We start from the raw sequence: 16,714 nt of genomic DNA on the forward strand, positions 1-16,714 counted from the left end.
TTAGAACAAACCCTCACACCATACACATAAAAAAGCTCAAAATGGCTTAAAGACTTAAATATAAGACATGACACCTTAAAACTCCTAGAAGAGAACATAGGCAAAACATTCTCTTATATAAATCGTAGCAATACTTTCTTACGTCAGTACTTTCTTAGTCTCCCAAGACAATAGAAATAAAAGCAAATATAAACAAATGGGACCTAATCAAACACAAGTTTTTGCACAACAAGGAAAACCATAAATAAAATGAAAAGACAACTTACAGAATACAAGAAAATACTTGCAAATGCTGCGACAGAGGAGATCCATCTCCAAAATATACAAGCAGCTCGTACAGCTCAATATTCAAAAAAAATAAACCACCTGATCAAAAAACGGGCAGGAGACCTAAACAGACCTTTCTCCAAAAAGACACACACAGATGGCTAATAGGCACATGAAAAGATGCTCAACATTGCTAATTATTCGAGAAATGCAAATCAAAACTACAGTGAGGTAGCACCTCACACCAGTCAGAATGGCCATCGTCAAAAAAATCTACAAACAATAAATGCTGGAGAGGGTGTGGAGAAAAGGGAACCCTCCTGCACTGTCGGTGTGAATGTAAATTGGTACAGCCACTATGGAGAACAGTATGAAGATTCCTTAAAGAAGTAAAAATAGGGCTTCCCTGGTGGTGCAGTGGTTGAGAGTCCACCTGCTGATGCAGGGGACACAGGTTCGTGCCCCGGTCCGGGAAGATCCCACATGCCGCAGAGCGGCTAGGCCCGTGAGCCATGGCCACTGAGCCTGCGCGTCCAGAGCCTGTGCTCCGCAACGGGAGAGGCCACAACAGTGAGAGGCCCGCGTACCGCAAAAAAAAAAAAAAAAAAAAGAAAGTAAAAATATAGTTACCATATGATCCAGCGATTCCCACTCCTGGGCATATATCTGGAGAAAACTCTAATTTGAAAAGATACATGCACCCCCCAATGTTCACTATTTACAATAGCCAAGACATGGAAGCAACCTAAGTGTCCATCAACAGAGGAATAAAGACAATGTGAGATACATATATAGATACATACATATATATATATATATATATATATACACACACACACACACACATATATATATACACACAAAATATTACTCAGCCATAAAAAAGAATGAAATAATGACATTTGCAGCAACATGGATGGACTTAGAGAGTATCATACTAAGAAATCAGACCAAGACAAATATCACATGATATCACTTACATGTGAAATCTAAAAAATGATACACATGAACATATTCACAAACCAGAAACAGACACACAGACATAGAAAACAAACTTATGGTTACCAGAGTGGAAAAGGATGGAGGGGAGGGATAAATTAGGAGTTTGGGATTAGCAGATACAAACTACTATATATAAAATAACCAACAAGCACCTACCATATAGCAGCACAGGGAACTATATTCAGTATCTTGTAATAACCTATAGTGGAGAAGAATCTGAAAAAGAATATATATATCTGAATCACTTTGCTGTACACCTGAAACTAACACAGCATTGTACATCAACTATGCTTCAATTTTTTAAAAAACCTAAAATTTAAAATTCAATAACAATTAGATTTCACCATACACCATCAAGAAAGTCAAAATTGTAACAAAACATATAAAAGATATATACATAAAGTGTTAATTGTTGAAATGCCGCTACTCTGTTCTACCAAATGTAGGGAAGGAAGAGGTGACTCACAGAATGTGACCTATAGGAGGAACAACTTTCCATGGCAATAAAGCTACGTTCAGCTTTCATCAGAATATTGTGAACATTCTCGAAGGGATTATAAACAGAATTCAGAAAATGAAATTCAAAGTGGGAGTTCAACAGATACATTCTCAACGTTCACCAGTACTGTATGAAAATTCCTCGTTAAACTTTGTGCTTTCCCTTAGGTGATCATCTGTAAGATTAATGTGAATTACACAAGGTGGACTATGTAGAGGGCCATTTTATAGCATCGTTCTGCCAGGGTTTTTAAATGCCTGCCTTTGTATTTGGGGTTACAACTAAGTTGGCTCTAGGAACACTGTGTTTATAGTCAGAGGCAGACTTACTATATAAATGATTTCTTCAGATCTAACGAAAACCAGCTGGCATTACATTCTCTGGAAGAATGAAGGTTTGCCTATTGTTCAAAGAGAAAAAAACTGAGAGTGAAAATTGATCATGTAAGACAAACCCAAAATCACTTGTGGCGCAGCAGTGAGTACCAAACGTATGTGTATAGGACTTTGCTATTTAATTTTAAACATGTTTTGGTTTTATAGCATAGTATTAGAACTACAAGTTTATAAAGGTTATGCCAAGTTTTATGTTTGTATAAATTTAAACAACATTGTGATAAAAGTAGCTTAAATTAATGCTAAGTTCATTGTTTCCCCTTTAAATTCAAACATAATTTAACTACAAGAAACTGTAATACAATAAATAGTTTCTACCCTCAGGTTACTTATAGTCTTGAACTAGATTTCATATTCTTTTACATTGCTTCTTCGAAAGCCTCATTTAAATTGGATGGACTAGATCAAAATATCAATGATAAAACCTTAATTTGCTCAGTTGCAAATCCTTGCTCTGTCTGCCCTTTTGAAATGTATGAACTTAAGCAAGTTACTCCATTTCTCTTCATTTTAGCATCCTCATATATGAACTGGAGATAGAAGGCTTGTTTTGGCAATTAAATATTAATAATAGCTAGCTCTCTTTGAACAAGTTACAGGAAAGCAGCCACTTTAATCTTATCAATCCTCACAAATTATTATTTCTATTTTATAGATGAAGAAACAGGCAAGAGAAATTAGTTGAACAAGGAATTACATATGTAGTACGTAGTTAGGCTTTATAGGATCTGAATTCAGATTGGGTTGGTAAGTAGCAAATTCTTCTGCACTATGTTATTTTGCCTAAAATAAACTAAAATGCTTAGCATAAGTCTAGAGCTTAGTAGGAACTCCATAAATATTCCTTCCTTAAGAAAATTATTCTTGTTTCTCCTGTCTCTATATCTCTTCTCATATGAGTTACCAAAAACCTCAGCTCACCCTCTAGTGATAAATGATTCTAACTGCAGACTTTGAGCCTTGGTTTAAGAAAAAGAGTGAAAGAATATAAATATGAAGGAATTAAATGCTAGGCCATGGTATGAAAAAATGTGCTTTTGTTGGGATTTAGCATTTAGCAAATTGCTAGCCTCCTAGATTGTTTGCATTCTTTCTTTCCCAGTAAGCAAATACCCCTTATTTCTCTGATAGTAGAATAACTTTTGAGTTTTATTAACTAGAATTATGTTTTTGAAAGTATGGTCAAAATAACTTTTTTCCCCAAAAATATATAGTACACCATTGGGATCATTAGAACTTAAACATCATCACTGATGATAGAAGAGAACTGAGGCAAACTTCTTTTGATGACTTCAGTACCTTCTATGCTGAGGTCTTGGTTATAGTACTAAGAATGACAAAAGTCCTTAGGTATGTAAGGTATACTAGCTGATTCGATATGCCTTTATAAACTTTTTGTTTTAGACTATAGGGACAAAGTTATATTACTGCTATAATCTAAGCAGAATTTACAAGGCAAATTTTAGACCCAAAAAGAAAAGGTAGCCATTGTTTATAGCAGACTAAAGTATCATTTGGGAGAAACTCAGCAGTTACTCAAATGATTTTCATGAGGATTAGAATGTATGTCATTGAGAGACACTAATACTCATCAGGACAGAATCATACCTTTTTTCTTTTCCGAAAGAAAATCAATAATGATATTCAATCAGGTTAGCCGTAAAGGACCGTTTTGTACCGTAACATCTAACACGCATTTCCAGATCAGAGCAACCATCTCTTTTAACTGCACAAATATTCTTTGGCACTCACAGTTCATGGCTTCTATAGGTGGTTTAGCCCAGGGCTTTCTGGCTCAAAGCTGAGGCTGGCCCCAAATGAGCTGGGCTGACACTTTAGAAGGTGTGATGAACAGTCTGCAACTCCCAGGCAACCTTTCACAGGGAGATTTGAAATCCACTTGAAATTACGTATGACTGGTGGAGCTTCACCTGGAGAGGCCTAATCGGGATTGTTTTCGATTCAGTAGAAATAAAATAAGCCTGTTCATTGTGTCAGAATCCATCTCTAGACTACAGAATGAACAATAACCTAAAATCAATGCCAACCGACTGGATTCAGCTTACATGCTTGAGAGTTTGTTCCAGGGTGTTTTATACAGTACTTTCATCACTCTGTGTTTTCCTTTTAGGGCCTACTCTTCCCAAGACTCATGTCAAAACAGCCTCTCTTGGGTTGGCTGGAAAGGCAAGATCTCCTTTGCTTCCTGTATCTGTGCCAACAGCCCCTGAAGTGTCTGAGGAGAGCCACAAACCAACAGAGGATCCAGCCAATGTAAGACCATCCTTGAAATTCATGCCCCATTAAGGGAAGCACTGCTGTGCAATGCAGTCTAAGCCAACCAGCATTCTCCATTAACCCCAAGCCCTTGTTGTTCTTATTGTTTGTTTAGTTCTGTTTTCCTGCACTTACATATGAAGAGAAGAAACTTTAGGGAAAAACATTGTATCAGGGATTTAGTTATATTAAAAAATCGTTGGTACTTAAAGCCAACCTTATAAATACAAGCAGATAGCAACAGAATGAGTGACTTTACATACATATATGTATATATACACACATGTATATATATGAATATACACGTGTGTGTCTGTATATATACATAGATAGATATACACTATCATCACTATCCTATAATATGAACCACATGTGTAATTTAAAAGTTTCAAAGAAAGAGTCACATTAAAAGATGTAAAAAAAAATTATACACACACACACATTTTCATCAATGAGATGAAACACCTTGGCATACCTGGAAATATAACTATATAATTATTCTTTAAAATAGAAAAATAGTAATAAAGCTATACTCTGAGGAGCCTTCTGAAGTTATACATGTCACTTATAAAATCATAAAATAGCCTAGAAATACAGAATTGAGAAGAGGAAAACAAAATGAAGAAATGAAGGAAGGAATTTAGGAAGAAAAAAGAAAAAGAAGGAACTGATATATTTAGAGGGGCAAGTTTAGTTATTTAATGAGAGAAAAGTTTGCCAACTAAGGGAGGCAGCTAAAAAGTGATCAAATTAGAAAACTCTGAAAAAACTCCATGGGGACCAAAAGAAATCGAAATTTTGAGAAAGCAAACGATTCCCCCAACAATGCATTTTGAGGGAAATTTAAAAAGACGTTGCCTGAAGGCAGCAATTTAGAAAACTCTGGAGTCTTTCTGAATATAATTCAAGAGAAAACATTTAAAAGAAGGCTAAGGTACTAACACATATGATACCTTGAAAAATTAGAGGACTGGAGGGGAAAAAAAGATGCAAAAAAACCCAGATTAGAATCACCTCATTTGAATTAACATAAATTTTTTCTTGATTTTATTGTTTTCAGTACTACAAATAATAAAATATTTTAACACTTGGAGATCAGACAATCTGGATATGTGTATGTGTGTGAATGTGTGCAGAAGTATGTTATATAATTAACATACTTTCATACTTAAAAGATTCAAATTTACAAGAATCTAATGCACTGCTCTGTCAGGATATAGCTGTTTACATATTGCAATAGTTTAGTGTCACAGTTGTTAGCCATATCTTAATTCAGATCAAATTCCTAAATTTATATATCTTATCTCATAAGGAATCATGTCAGGTGGCCCAGTTTTTGCACTTAAGATTGACTCTAAGGGACTTCCCTGGTGGTGCAGTGGTAAAGAATCCGCCTTACAATGCGGGGAATGCGGGTTCGATCCCTGGTCAGGGAACTAAGATCCTACATGCCATGGGGCAACTAAGCCTGCACGCCGCAACTACTGAGCACACGTGCCTCAACTAGAAAGCCTGTGTGCTGCAAACTACAGAGCCCATGCACTCTGGAACCTGTGCACCATGACTAGAGAAGAGAAAACCTGGACTCCACAACTAGAGAGAAGCCCGTGCACTGCAACCCCGCGTACTGCAAATAAGACCCGATGCAGCCAAAAAAATAAAAATAAAAAAATAAACTGTTTTAAAAGTTTGATTAAAAAAATATAGTGACTCCAAAGAGTGACAGCCAAAAGTATAATATGAACAGCAATAAGATTATATAATATGTTAAAGGAAATATAGAAATGGGACAAATAATCTAGATCATCACTGTTCTATAAAAATATAATGTGAATCACATGTGTAGTTTAAAACTTTCTAGGAGCCACATGAAAAGATGTAAAAATAAAACAGGTGAGATTACTTTTAATGATATATTTCATCTAACCCAGTACTTCCAAAATATTATCATTTCAACATGCAATAAATATAAACATTTATTAAGATATTTTACTTTTTTTGTATTAAGTGCTCATAATACAAGGTGTATTTCATGTGTACGATGCACCTCTATTCAGGCTATCCATATTTTGAAAATCCAGTAGCTACGTGTGGTGTGATGTTGCTGGATTGGACAAGATCTAAATAATTTGAGAAAACTACACAGATAACTATGACATCATTTTGGGAAAGGAGTTATCAAATTAATCAGTTCACTTCAGCATCCCTCCTCATACATAGGTCAGTCTTTGGGGCCAAATTGGCTACATCTTTCAATCCCTGTTAAACTCTGAAGATTACACATTACATGACCAGATCATTCACTGGCAGGCTGAGATTCCCACAAGAAGGTACCATTTCCAGACTGTTCAATACCACAAGTTGTTTCTTCTCCACCAGTGTTCTCATGGCATCCCGGGTGTTTATTTGGCAGGACTTAATATACATTCTGACCATAGTACTGAGTAATGCTTCCTGGCCTCCACAGAGCAAAACGTCATGCCTCAGGCCTCAATTTGGTTCAATAATTTCAATAAGTTCATCAAATGAATGAGCTAACCAAGAATAACCAGGTAGAGTCGGTATGTATACGTCAAAACAAAGGGTATTTTGAGAAAGGAAAAGAAAAAAGATCCTAACATTTATTGAGCACTTAGCACTCACCAAACTGACCTGGGGAATCCTCCCAGCCACCCAGTGAGGTAAGGTTGCTATTCCCATTTGACAAATAAGGAGACAGACTCAAAAGGTCAAGTCTATAGAAGAACTGGGATTCAAATCAACACCACAGCCTTGTTCTCCCCACTGGCTGACCATCAGAATTAGCTGGGAAGCTTTCTAAAAGGAAGAGTTTCTAACCTTTCCTTGACCTACTGAATCCAAATCCTTGAGGCTAGTGACCAGGGGGTCTGTGCTCACTAAGAGCGAGGTGTTATTAATGACACGATTCTAGTGGCTCACGGTAAGGGAGAGTTACAGACAGTATGGTCACTAAGATTCTGCAGTTCAGGCTTTCCATTTTATCCACCAATCAACCCGTGTCATAAGGTCACCTCTACAACCACGAACAGAGGCAGTTCTGGTTTGGGGTGAGAATTCTGTTTTCACACACAAACTAAGGTCATAATCCTCAGACTTTTCACTGTTCAGGTCAAGTTCCCACACATAAAAAAGTGCCTATGTGGTGTTACCAAGAACGGAGACCTGGTGATGTAAATTCTGTTCATATCCTAATGGAAAGGAAAAGGAACGTGTTGACTATGTACCATGTGCTGAACCCTGATAAGCACTAAACATGTCACAGGATGCTGAGAATAGCCTATGAAGTAGATATCATCATCATCCTTTTACATGTGAGAACTACACGTCAGAGAGGTTTACTAACTTGTCCAAGATCACACAGTTTGGTAGAACTTGATGTGAAACAAGATTTTTTCTGACACTAAAGCCTTTGCCTCCTCACAAGGATGAACACAGTGAAATAGCAGACAGTCATTCATCACTGCCTCTTTTATTACCAGCATCTTCCTTCAATGATGATATGCTGAGTCCACAGCCCCTGGCTATGGGCCACCGTGCCATGCATGAGAATACGGTGAATCAATTAGACATGGCCCTGCCTTAACCAGAGGAGTGCACCGATATCCACCTGTACTAATTCTTTGCTCTCATTCTCTCTGCAGGTGTATGAACAGGATGATTTGAGCGAACAAATGGCGAGTTTGGAAGGGCTAATGAAGCAGCTTAACGCTATCACAGGCTCAGCCTTTTAACACACATGGCGGAATTGATGAGTTGAATCTTCCGGGACCTTTGCAGCATTACCAATTACCCGTAAACAGCACACCTGTGTCCAAGAACTCTCTCCAGTGTACAGGTTAACCGTCAGGACCACTGAGTTCTGGAAGATCCTGAAGCAGCTCAGAAGGAATAAGCATCCCTTCTTTCACAGGCATCAGGAGTTTCAAAAGGATGACTCTGGGGTCCCTTAACAAAAGCAAAGATACATCTTCACTGCAGTGTCAAAGCCGAAGCTGCTAGAATAGTCCTGGGCCTTTGCCACTGCAGTGACCACAGTGTCATGACAGATGCTTACGTTTTCCCTCATCAAGGCCTGTCATTTTCTTCTATGTGTAGGTCTAGTCTTACAAAATGCAAGTGCATTATTGAAGCCTGTACCCTGCCGTGGCAAATCAGCGCAAGCTCACTATTTTATTTTCAGATTTAAGGTACAAAGCACCCATGGGAATTTTCTCACCACATAGCACCAAAGGATTGGATGTTTTTCCGACAGCACAAAAAAGTAAACAAAAGGCAGCAAATGCTTACGTTTTGTAACTCAAGGCATTCTTGCACAGGTGGTGGAATTCAGCAAGTGGCTATAAAATTCACCCATTTTAGCAAGTATTGGTAAATCCACTCTTGGTTAACATTGATGTCTGGAGAACAGGAACATTTAGAAATCTGCAACTAGTGGCATCCTGCCAGCAACCAGTCCATTTCCTAAAAGAGGATACAATATGCAATCTTTTCAGACACATGATAATGATGTGCTTAAGCCTGTAATAGGAAACTTTAATTTGGGTGGCTTTCATGCCATACCACACTGTGATGATATTTCAAAGCTTCACCAAGTCCATCTCCCTCAGGAGTCTGGCTAGACTCCACCCCATCCCTCCCTGAGTTCCCCTTGGCAACCAGCCCTGGCCAGGTGGCTGTCTCCACACATCCCTTGGCCTCCTGACCCACCTTTCTGAAACCCTCTGTGGAAATGGCAGAGCCATCACGAGGGAGGGGAGGAAAATGGAAGGCAGTTTCAAACAGTACCTTCTCTTGAGTGATGTCACTTCCACCAGCAGAGTCCTCACTGACTTAGAGCAGGCCGTGTTGGTAGGTGACAACCACCGAGCTCTGTTGTCAAGGAAACCTTATGCACCATGCCTGCCCAGAGTCAGAGAGCAGCAGAGGGGAAGCCATCACTTGACACTTGGGACACATCCTAAACCCAGTGGATACTCTTTAAAACTGCATCTTCATTGTGACATAGAATCTTAAACTCCCACTGCCGTGTTTATCTACAGCTTGCAACTAGGTGAAATTAAAAAGATTTTGTGTGCACCCTTTTAGTTTTTGAATTTGAAGCTGCATTTGGAGTTAATCCATTTATGCAGCTGAATCGCCAAAAGGGAGCCAGTTTGCATATTTATCAGTTAGGCAACTTGAAAACCCAGTAAGAGAGTTTCAGCTGAATTATTCCTTTCAGCTCTGCCTTTGATTTCAAGCTTGAGTAGGTCATAATTTTAAAAGAGCATGGAAGGGATAGGATCTTTACAGCCTAATAGCTCCTTTTATTAGGTGGGTAATTATATATGAATCCCTGAATGAAATATTTTGAGTAAAATGGCACTGTAACGGAAGTAATAATTCAGATTATTTTTTTACAGTTTTATGTCGGGAAGGAAATCTTATGTCAAAGAGAGGGCTTGTTCAAATGGTTCATTAGAAAGTCTGGTCCATTTGTGAAATTGTTCCTTCAACAAAGAGTGCTTGATCGATTTACTTATATTTTCATGAAGTCCTTCTGAAGAGCTATGTGGTGTTATCCTATGGGGCAGATAACTCTTATTCAACATCTAGGGTGCTTCGGCAAACAACCGTCCACTGACGTGGAACAAGGCATTTCATAACATAATATTGAGTCTTACAGAAATAATCCGTTAGCTCAGAAAAGAAAATGTTCATTAGACCAGCCTTATCTTCTCGAGGTCCTAGGATGGCTTTCCCTTTCTAATCCTCACAAATATGGAACAGACTCTGAAGGCATTTGACATCCGAGGAAGGTCATCCTGAGTGTCCAGTTTGGAATGAGCTACAAATCTCAGATTTCAGGGATTAGTCACATCTTCAATCTGTAGACTGTATCTGTACAATCAAGAGCACTAGCATTTTCACAACACACTAGACTCCTCTGAAGTCAATGACCCTAGGAAATACATTTTTTTAAATATATGAAAATATACATTATTTGATTTCAGTGGATGCTCTTGAAACTTTCTTCATTAAACAAATCCAATGGTTTATTTCAGTAATCGGCAATGCTAATAAATCTTAGCTCCATGCACTGTATATATAGTAGAATCCATTTATGTTCTCACAAGAGACTCTTGGGAGATGTACCCAATGGTTTGAATATGAAACAACTTGACTGCAACTCTGTACAACTCTGCTCCCCGTTCTCTCAGATAGTTCACACGTGTGTACAGCTGCTTGCCCAGGCTTATAGGTAACTCTTTAATTTCCCAGTCTCCTGATCTCCTAACAAGAAGAAATCTGTCTCTGAGTCTGGTTCATGACATACAGGGCCCTTTAAGCTCATAAATCTCTTTGACTCCCATAGCGATGCTTGACAGCCAACCAGCAGCTCTGCCACCAGGAGTCATTTCTCCCCGAGAAAGAAGAAAATAAAACATGGCGGGGCATCCTCAGGCCTTCCCTGCACTCTGCTGAACTGTCAGGCAAGAGCCTTCTCTTGAAAAAGTTTGGTATTTTTCATTTCATACTGATAAGAAAGCTATTTTCTTTCCTCTAGGAAGTTCTGCATCTGTTAAACTCACAAAAATGCAGATAGCTCAAAATGCATAAAACATATTTATTTGGAGGATGCTCTAGCCAAAATTTAAATATTTCTTAGTGACTCACATTCAGTAAGAAACTAGTCATAGCTACCTCTTTGTAGAGCAGAGCTATAAGCTTCTAGGGTATTTAAATAATGGAACTTGATATTTGGGCATTATAAAATGCACACACAATTGAACAAGCTGGAAAAAAAGGAAATATATCAAGCCAGGGATATAAGAGGTGAACTTATTAAGGCTTCCTGGGAGGAGTTGGATATAACATTATTCTCTTCAAAATAAGGGTGATTCACAATGACATGTATGTTTTCGTCCCCTGCATTGGTAAGAGCTACGGAAGGAGAGCTGTCCAACATTAGTGTGTCATTCCAGACAACATTTGGAAACTGTAATGTTTGGCACTTGTTGGCTTTTCTGATAAAGAATCTAAGTACAAGTCTTTCTGGAAGCCTTTGTAGTCTGTGCTTGAAGATGGTTGCTCGTTCCTAACCACCCTTGTGATACATCTGTCTGTTGACTTTGTTTAAAGAATTGTCTTCAGGTCTCCTCCAAATGTAATAGAGTGTCTCATACATGACTGCTGGACTGGAATTCTAACCAAAAAAAAAAAAAAAAACACCTCTAAAGAGATCACCTTACCTTTTAGATAAAATTGTGTCCCAGACTCAGACTCCTTGTAGTTTCAGAATGTCCATTTCTAGTTCATGAGAGAGAGAGAAAATAGAAAAATTCCTTACTTTTAGCTGTGTTAATAAAAAACAAAACCGTCAGAACTTTAAAATAGATGAGGAACAAGGTTGCTTTCCCTTCCTGGACCAGTTTACTTCATCCAAATGCAGACCATTCCTAAAGCCAGAGGTTAGTATCCTAGCCTGTTTATAACCCATATACACAATAGAGAACCCCCAACATTCTAGAGCAGCAGAGCAGTCATACACTCAAATCTACCATCTCTTTTTAAAATTACTTTCAAAGCAACATTTTACTCATAATAATAATAATAATTTGTATTTCTCTGGTAACTTTCAGAAATCACTTTCATAGTGTACAGAAAAGCTTTTCACTTGATTCCAGCATTTCAAATTAAATCAGACTTTGGAAAAATCATAGATAGATGTTTTGTATGGTTTTCCATTGCATTTGAAATATGTGCTCCCATGCCTCAGTGTAACTTGCTATCCAAATACCTGCTTCCGAAATGTCCTGATTCTGAAAAGAAATGCCTGAGTAGTTCCTCGTCAGTGATATTATACAGGAGAGCACACACGAAGCCTGTTGTCTGGGCTCTCTGTTCCCGCTATTGCATAATGTTCACTTGGTGGAATTCTAGTTGCACTCTCTGAAGGATTTCTCCTGCTCTCAGTAGAGAGCCTTTGTACATTGTCATCCTATGATTTTTTCGTTGGTTGGAGAGCAACAGCAAAACTCTACAAGATGTCGCAAACACAGATGCATGGGCCAAGGTATCTCAGTGTGTTCTCAGATGCAAGAAAGGAAGGTTGGGGAGGAGGAAAAATGCTGTTTTTTATTATCGAAGGGTAAACCTGACAATTCTGAACTTTGTGAATTGTCAGCTGGTTTGGGGGCTGGGTGGGTGGGTCTGGGGTGTACTTTTTATAAGTAATATTTAATTTATTATTTAGAGTGGCTTCTTTTTGGATAATTTATGATACAAAGGGAGATCTGGTTGGGAATCTAGATACGGCTGTTAAAGCTGCAGTGTTCCATATCTCAGAGGGACCACTTTGGAAAAGAATCGTCCACTGCTGAGTATGAGGATACGCCCAGGCAAAGCCTCCACTGAATCGCCATCATCACCGCCTTCTCCCTCTCCAGGGTCGTTCAAACACAATACCACCAAACCTACAATATTCTGATAGCATTTTACAGATCAATGCTACTCATTCTTTCAAAGGGCTTTGCGATTCAAACAAATTGTTAGTGTGCTAGTGGTAGGTTTATTTGGTAGAAATGGGTATACTACAGCTTTAACTAGCCTTAGTGGAAAAAGAAATTTTTTGTTGCTACAAAATGCCTTTTTTAAAAAAAAAGGTATTTTGAGCCTACAAAGAGTTTCTTTAAATTGTCAGACTCTAGCATTGTTAACCAAATTAGACTAGTGATTGCAATATTTAAGTGTAAATCTTGTTCTATGAGAAAGGAAACTTGCTTACAGTTTAAAACGATGACTGTTTCTACACATGATCTTGTATACTACTACACGAGGAAAAAGGGGTTTTGTAATCACTGTAGAACAGTCTCATATTCATTTTTTATAGAAATGTTATTCCAATGGTGCATTTTTTGTTTAATAAATAAAGTTTTGATACAAAGTTCTTTCTTCATGTTATTTCTATTAAATGGCTGATACGACATGCACATGACCCTAACCCCTGCCTGTCTATTCTCATCCTCAGGATACATGCTACCTTTTTGACATGTGCATCAGAGACTGTCAGTCCCTTTGGATCCTTTTCATCCACACGCTCAGTATGTTTTCTATCCCAACAGCCAATAAATACCCATGTGTGTGTCGGAGGGCTGCCTCGGGCTGCCAGAACTTGGAGAGTTGGAAATTCCAGATCAGATCTCACCAATAGCTGGTAAATACTCCAGCCCCCATGCCCTCATTGAGACAATTCTGCAGTGTAAGCCAGCTCATTTCCAGAGTCCCCCTGCAGGACTGAGCCAGAGTAACTCTCTGTGGGGAGAGAATGCTCCACAATATTGCACCCTAGATATAGCAACCATGTTTGGCTTGCCTCCTTTCTCTTTCCCTCTCCCCCTCTCCCCCTAGTGATTTCTCCTGGGAGCACTTCATAATAAATCACTTTTACACAAATCTTCATGTCAAGGGCTGTTTTTAGGGATTTAACCCAAGGCAAAGACCCTACTATTTTCGTTCCCATTTCAACATGCAAACACCAAGTAAATATAATACTCTCTCCATCCTCAAGATATTTCATTCTTATCGTGTCAACAGCAGAACATGGGGACACATACGCACTGAATAATATATGGCTATGAGTACTGAAGGATGAAGTTGGGCGTGTAATCTATTCTTTAAGAGAAAATCACACATTAATAAAAGTTTTACTAACTCTTTTGGGTAAGCAGAGAACTATTCAGAGAGTTTGCTTGAAGCCAATGCATCACCAGTGCCAGGACAGGTGGGGTTTTAAAGGCCACCTAGCTCTTCCCATCTTCTTCAACACATAATCATTCCACCTAGAGAGAAAAAAATTGTGGTTAAGATCACCAAGAACCTGGAGAAATTGGAACCCTTGTGCATTGCTAGTGGGAACTAGTAAACTAGTAAACTAGTGCAGCCGTAAACCACCAGTATGGTGGTTCCTCAAAAAATTAAACACAGGGCTTCCCTGGTGGCGCAGTGGTTGAGAGTCCGCCTGCCGATGCAGGGGATGCGGGTTCCTGCCCCGGTCTGGGAGGATCCCACGTGCTGCGGAGCGGCTGGGCCCGTGAGCCGTGGCCGCTGAGCCTGCGTGTCCGGAGCCTGTGCTCCGCAACGGGAGAGGCCGCGGCTGTGAGAGGCCTGCGTACCACAAAAAAAAAAAAAAAAAAAAAAAAATTAAACACAGAATTACCATATGATCCAGCAATTCCACTTCTGGGCATATATCCAAAAGAATTAGAAGTAGGGACTTAAGAGATATTTGGACACCCATGTTCGTAGCACTGTTATTCATTATAGCCAAAAGGTGAAAACAACCCAAGAGCTCATCAACAAATGAATACATAAACAAAATATGTGTGTGTGTGTGTGCGCGCACGCATGAGTGTGTGTGTGTGTATAATGGAATATCACTCAGCCTTAAAAAGGAAGGACACTCTGACACATGCTACAACATGGATGAAGCTTGAGGACATTATGTGAAATGAAATAAGCTCATCACAAAAGAATAAATAGTGTATGATTCCACTTATATGAGGTACCTAGGGTAATCACATTCAGAGAGACAGAACAGTAGTTACCAGGGGCTGGGAAGATAGGGGAATGAGGAGTAATTGCTTAATAGGTACAGAGTTGCAGTTTTGGGAGATGAAAAAAGTTCTGGAGATGGATGGTGGCAATGGTAGCCCAACATTGTGAACATACTTAATGCTACTGAACTGTACTATACACTTAAAAATATTAAAATTTTAAATTTTATGTTAGGTATACTTTACCACAATTTAAAAAATTCCAAATAAGGATATTCCAGAGCCATTTTCTATAAATGCTGATGTTTATTCTATGACTCCTGAAATATATGTTAACACCAAAATGTTAAACTGATATGCAAGCCCTAGAAGTAACATATTTACAACAGTCTATTTTACCTCACATATTCAATTTATGTAATCGTCTCTTACAGAAGGATGCCACGCTTTCACAGAAGCTATCAGAGATAGTATCTCCATGGAAAACCGGTTATTTGAAGAAAAATAAAATGGATTACTGCTGTTTGACCTAGACAGGAGAAGGTTAAGGGATAAACTAGCTACTCTCTCCACTGCAAATATCTTTATCAGAAGGATTTTTGGAGCAGTCAAAAAATGATATACTCTCTATCTTAAATACCCTAAAATGCTATAATGAAGATAGATAGCAGATTGCATTAATATGCAGGTAGGAGAATTTAATAGATCTGAATGAAATTGGAAAATCAGAGAGGTTTTTGGAAAACCTCTCTGGAATTTTCTGGAAAATCCCAGAGCTGGAATTCAGAAAGGTTGACACTGCTCTCTTTCATGGAAATTTTCTTCAATTCATTAATTACTCGTTTCCATTTATTTTGATGTGTTTTAAAGGTGCATCTGTAACTCTTACAAATATTTCCTGACTTCCATCCCATTATTAAACTTCTCATTATTTTTCACACATTACTCTTTTCTCTAAACATCCTTTGCATATTTTCAGGTTGGTCATTCACATCACAACTTTTGCTTTTTGTAAATCTTTGCCTCCAATAATGGTTTTAATTGTGCGCTTGGATTTTAAATTTTATTGCAGTTCTTCCTTTATTTACCCATTGCCTCCTTCATTTCATCATGCTGTCTTTTTATCCTATCCTGTTCTTTCTTCATTATATTCCAATTCTCTTTCAGAGAGTTGCTTTTTTTATAAATTTTTTTATAAATAAACCTGAAAACATCAGTTTTCTATGAAAGAACCTTCTACTGGTTTTGTAAAGGATTATCCTATCAGCTTCTTATGTCTCATTACTTTAACCCATTCTTATCTTTATTTTAGATTTAAGTATTTTTAATCTATTTACTCTGAAATAAAGGAAGATCTATTTAGATCAATGTGTGTCAACCCCCTGGTCGTTTGAATTGCTCCTGACCCCATTTTATTTCCCCTTGTGTTCGATAGACTTTTTCCTGATTGCCAAGTGGAGTATATGAAAAAGCAAAGCTCAAGAATAAACAGATGCCCTATCTCTTCGTTCTGACAGTTTAGTAAACAAATGAATGTAGTGGAGAAGAGAGAGATTAGAGGAAGGAATAAGGAACTTCTGGGTGCCTGATGCTTTTTGAGGCAGCCGGAGTGATACTTGCCTGGATTTTTGGTTGATATAAACTTTTCACTTGTGATCTGAAGATCATTTTGTATAAGATTACTGGCAATATGGTAAGAATGGCCTATATACTATGCT

General features: G+C 38.2%; 1 protein-coding gene across 1 annotated transcript in view; it reads left to right on the top strand.

The window, feature by feature from the left end:
- Positions 1-9,533, top strand: part of DCC (DCC netrin 1 receptor) — a 1,156,455-nt gene extending 1,146,922 nt beyond the window's left edge. Inside the window, 2 exon segments of the mRNA XM_027118541.1 lie at positions 4,295-4,437; positions 8,103-9,533. Of these exon segments, the coding sequence (XP_026974342.1) occupies positions 4,295-4,437; positions 8,103-8,192 (233 nt within the window). The 3' untranslated portion in view covers positions 8,193-9,533.
- The last annotated feature ends 7,181 nt before the right edge of the window (positions 9,534-16,714 follow it).

This window comes from Aethalodelphis obliquidens, unplaced genomic scaffold (assembly GCF_003676395.1).
Source record: "Aethalodelphis obliquidens isolate GAN/ISIS:26980383/991018 unplaced genomic scaffold, ASM367639v1 scaffold19, whole genome shotgun sequence".
Taxonomy (NCBI): Eukaryota; Metazoa; Chordata; class Mammalia; order Artiodactyla; family Delphinidae; genus Aethalodelphis; species Aethalodelphis obliquidens.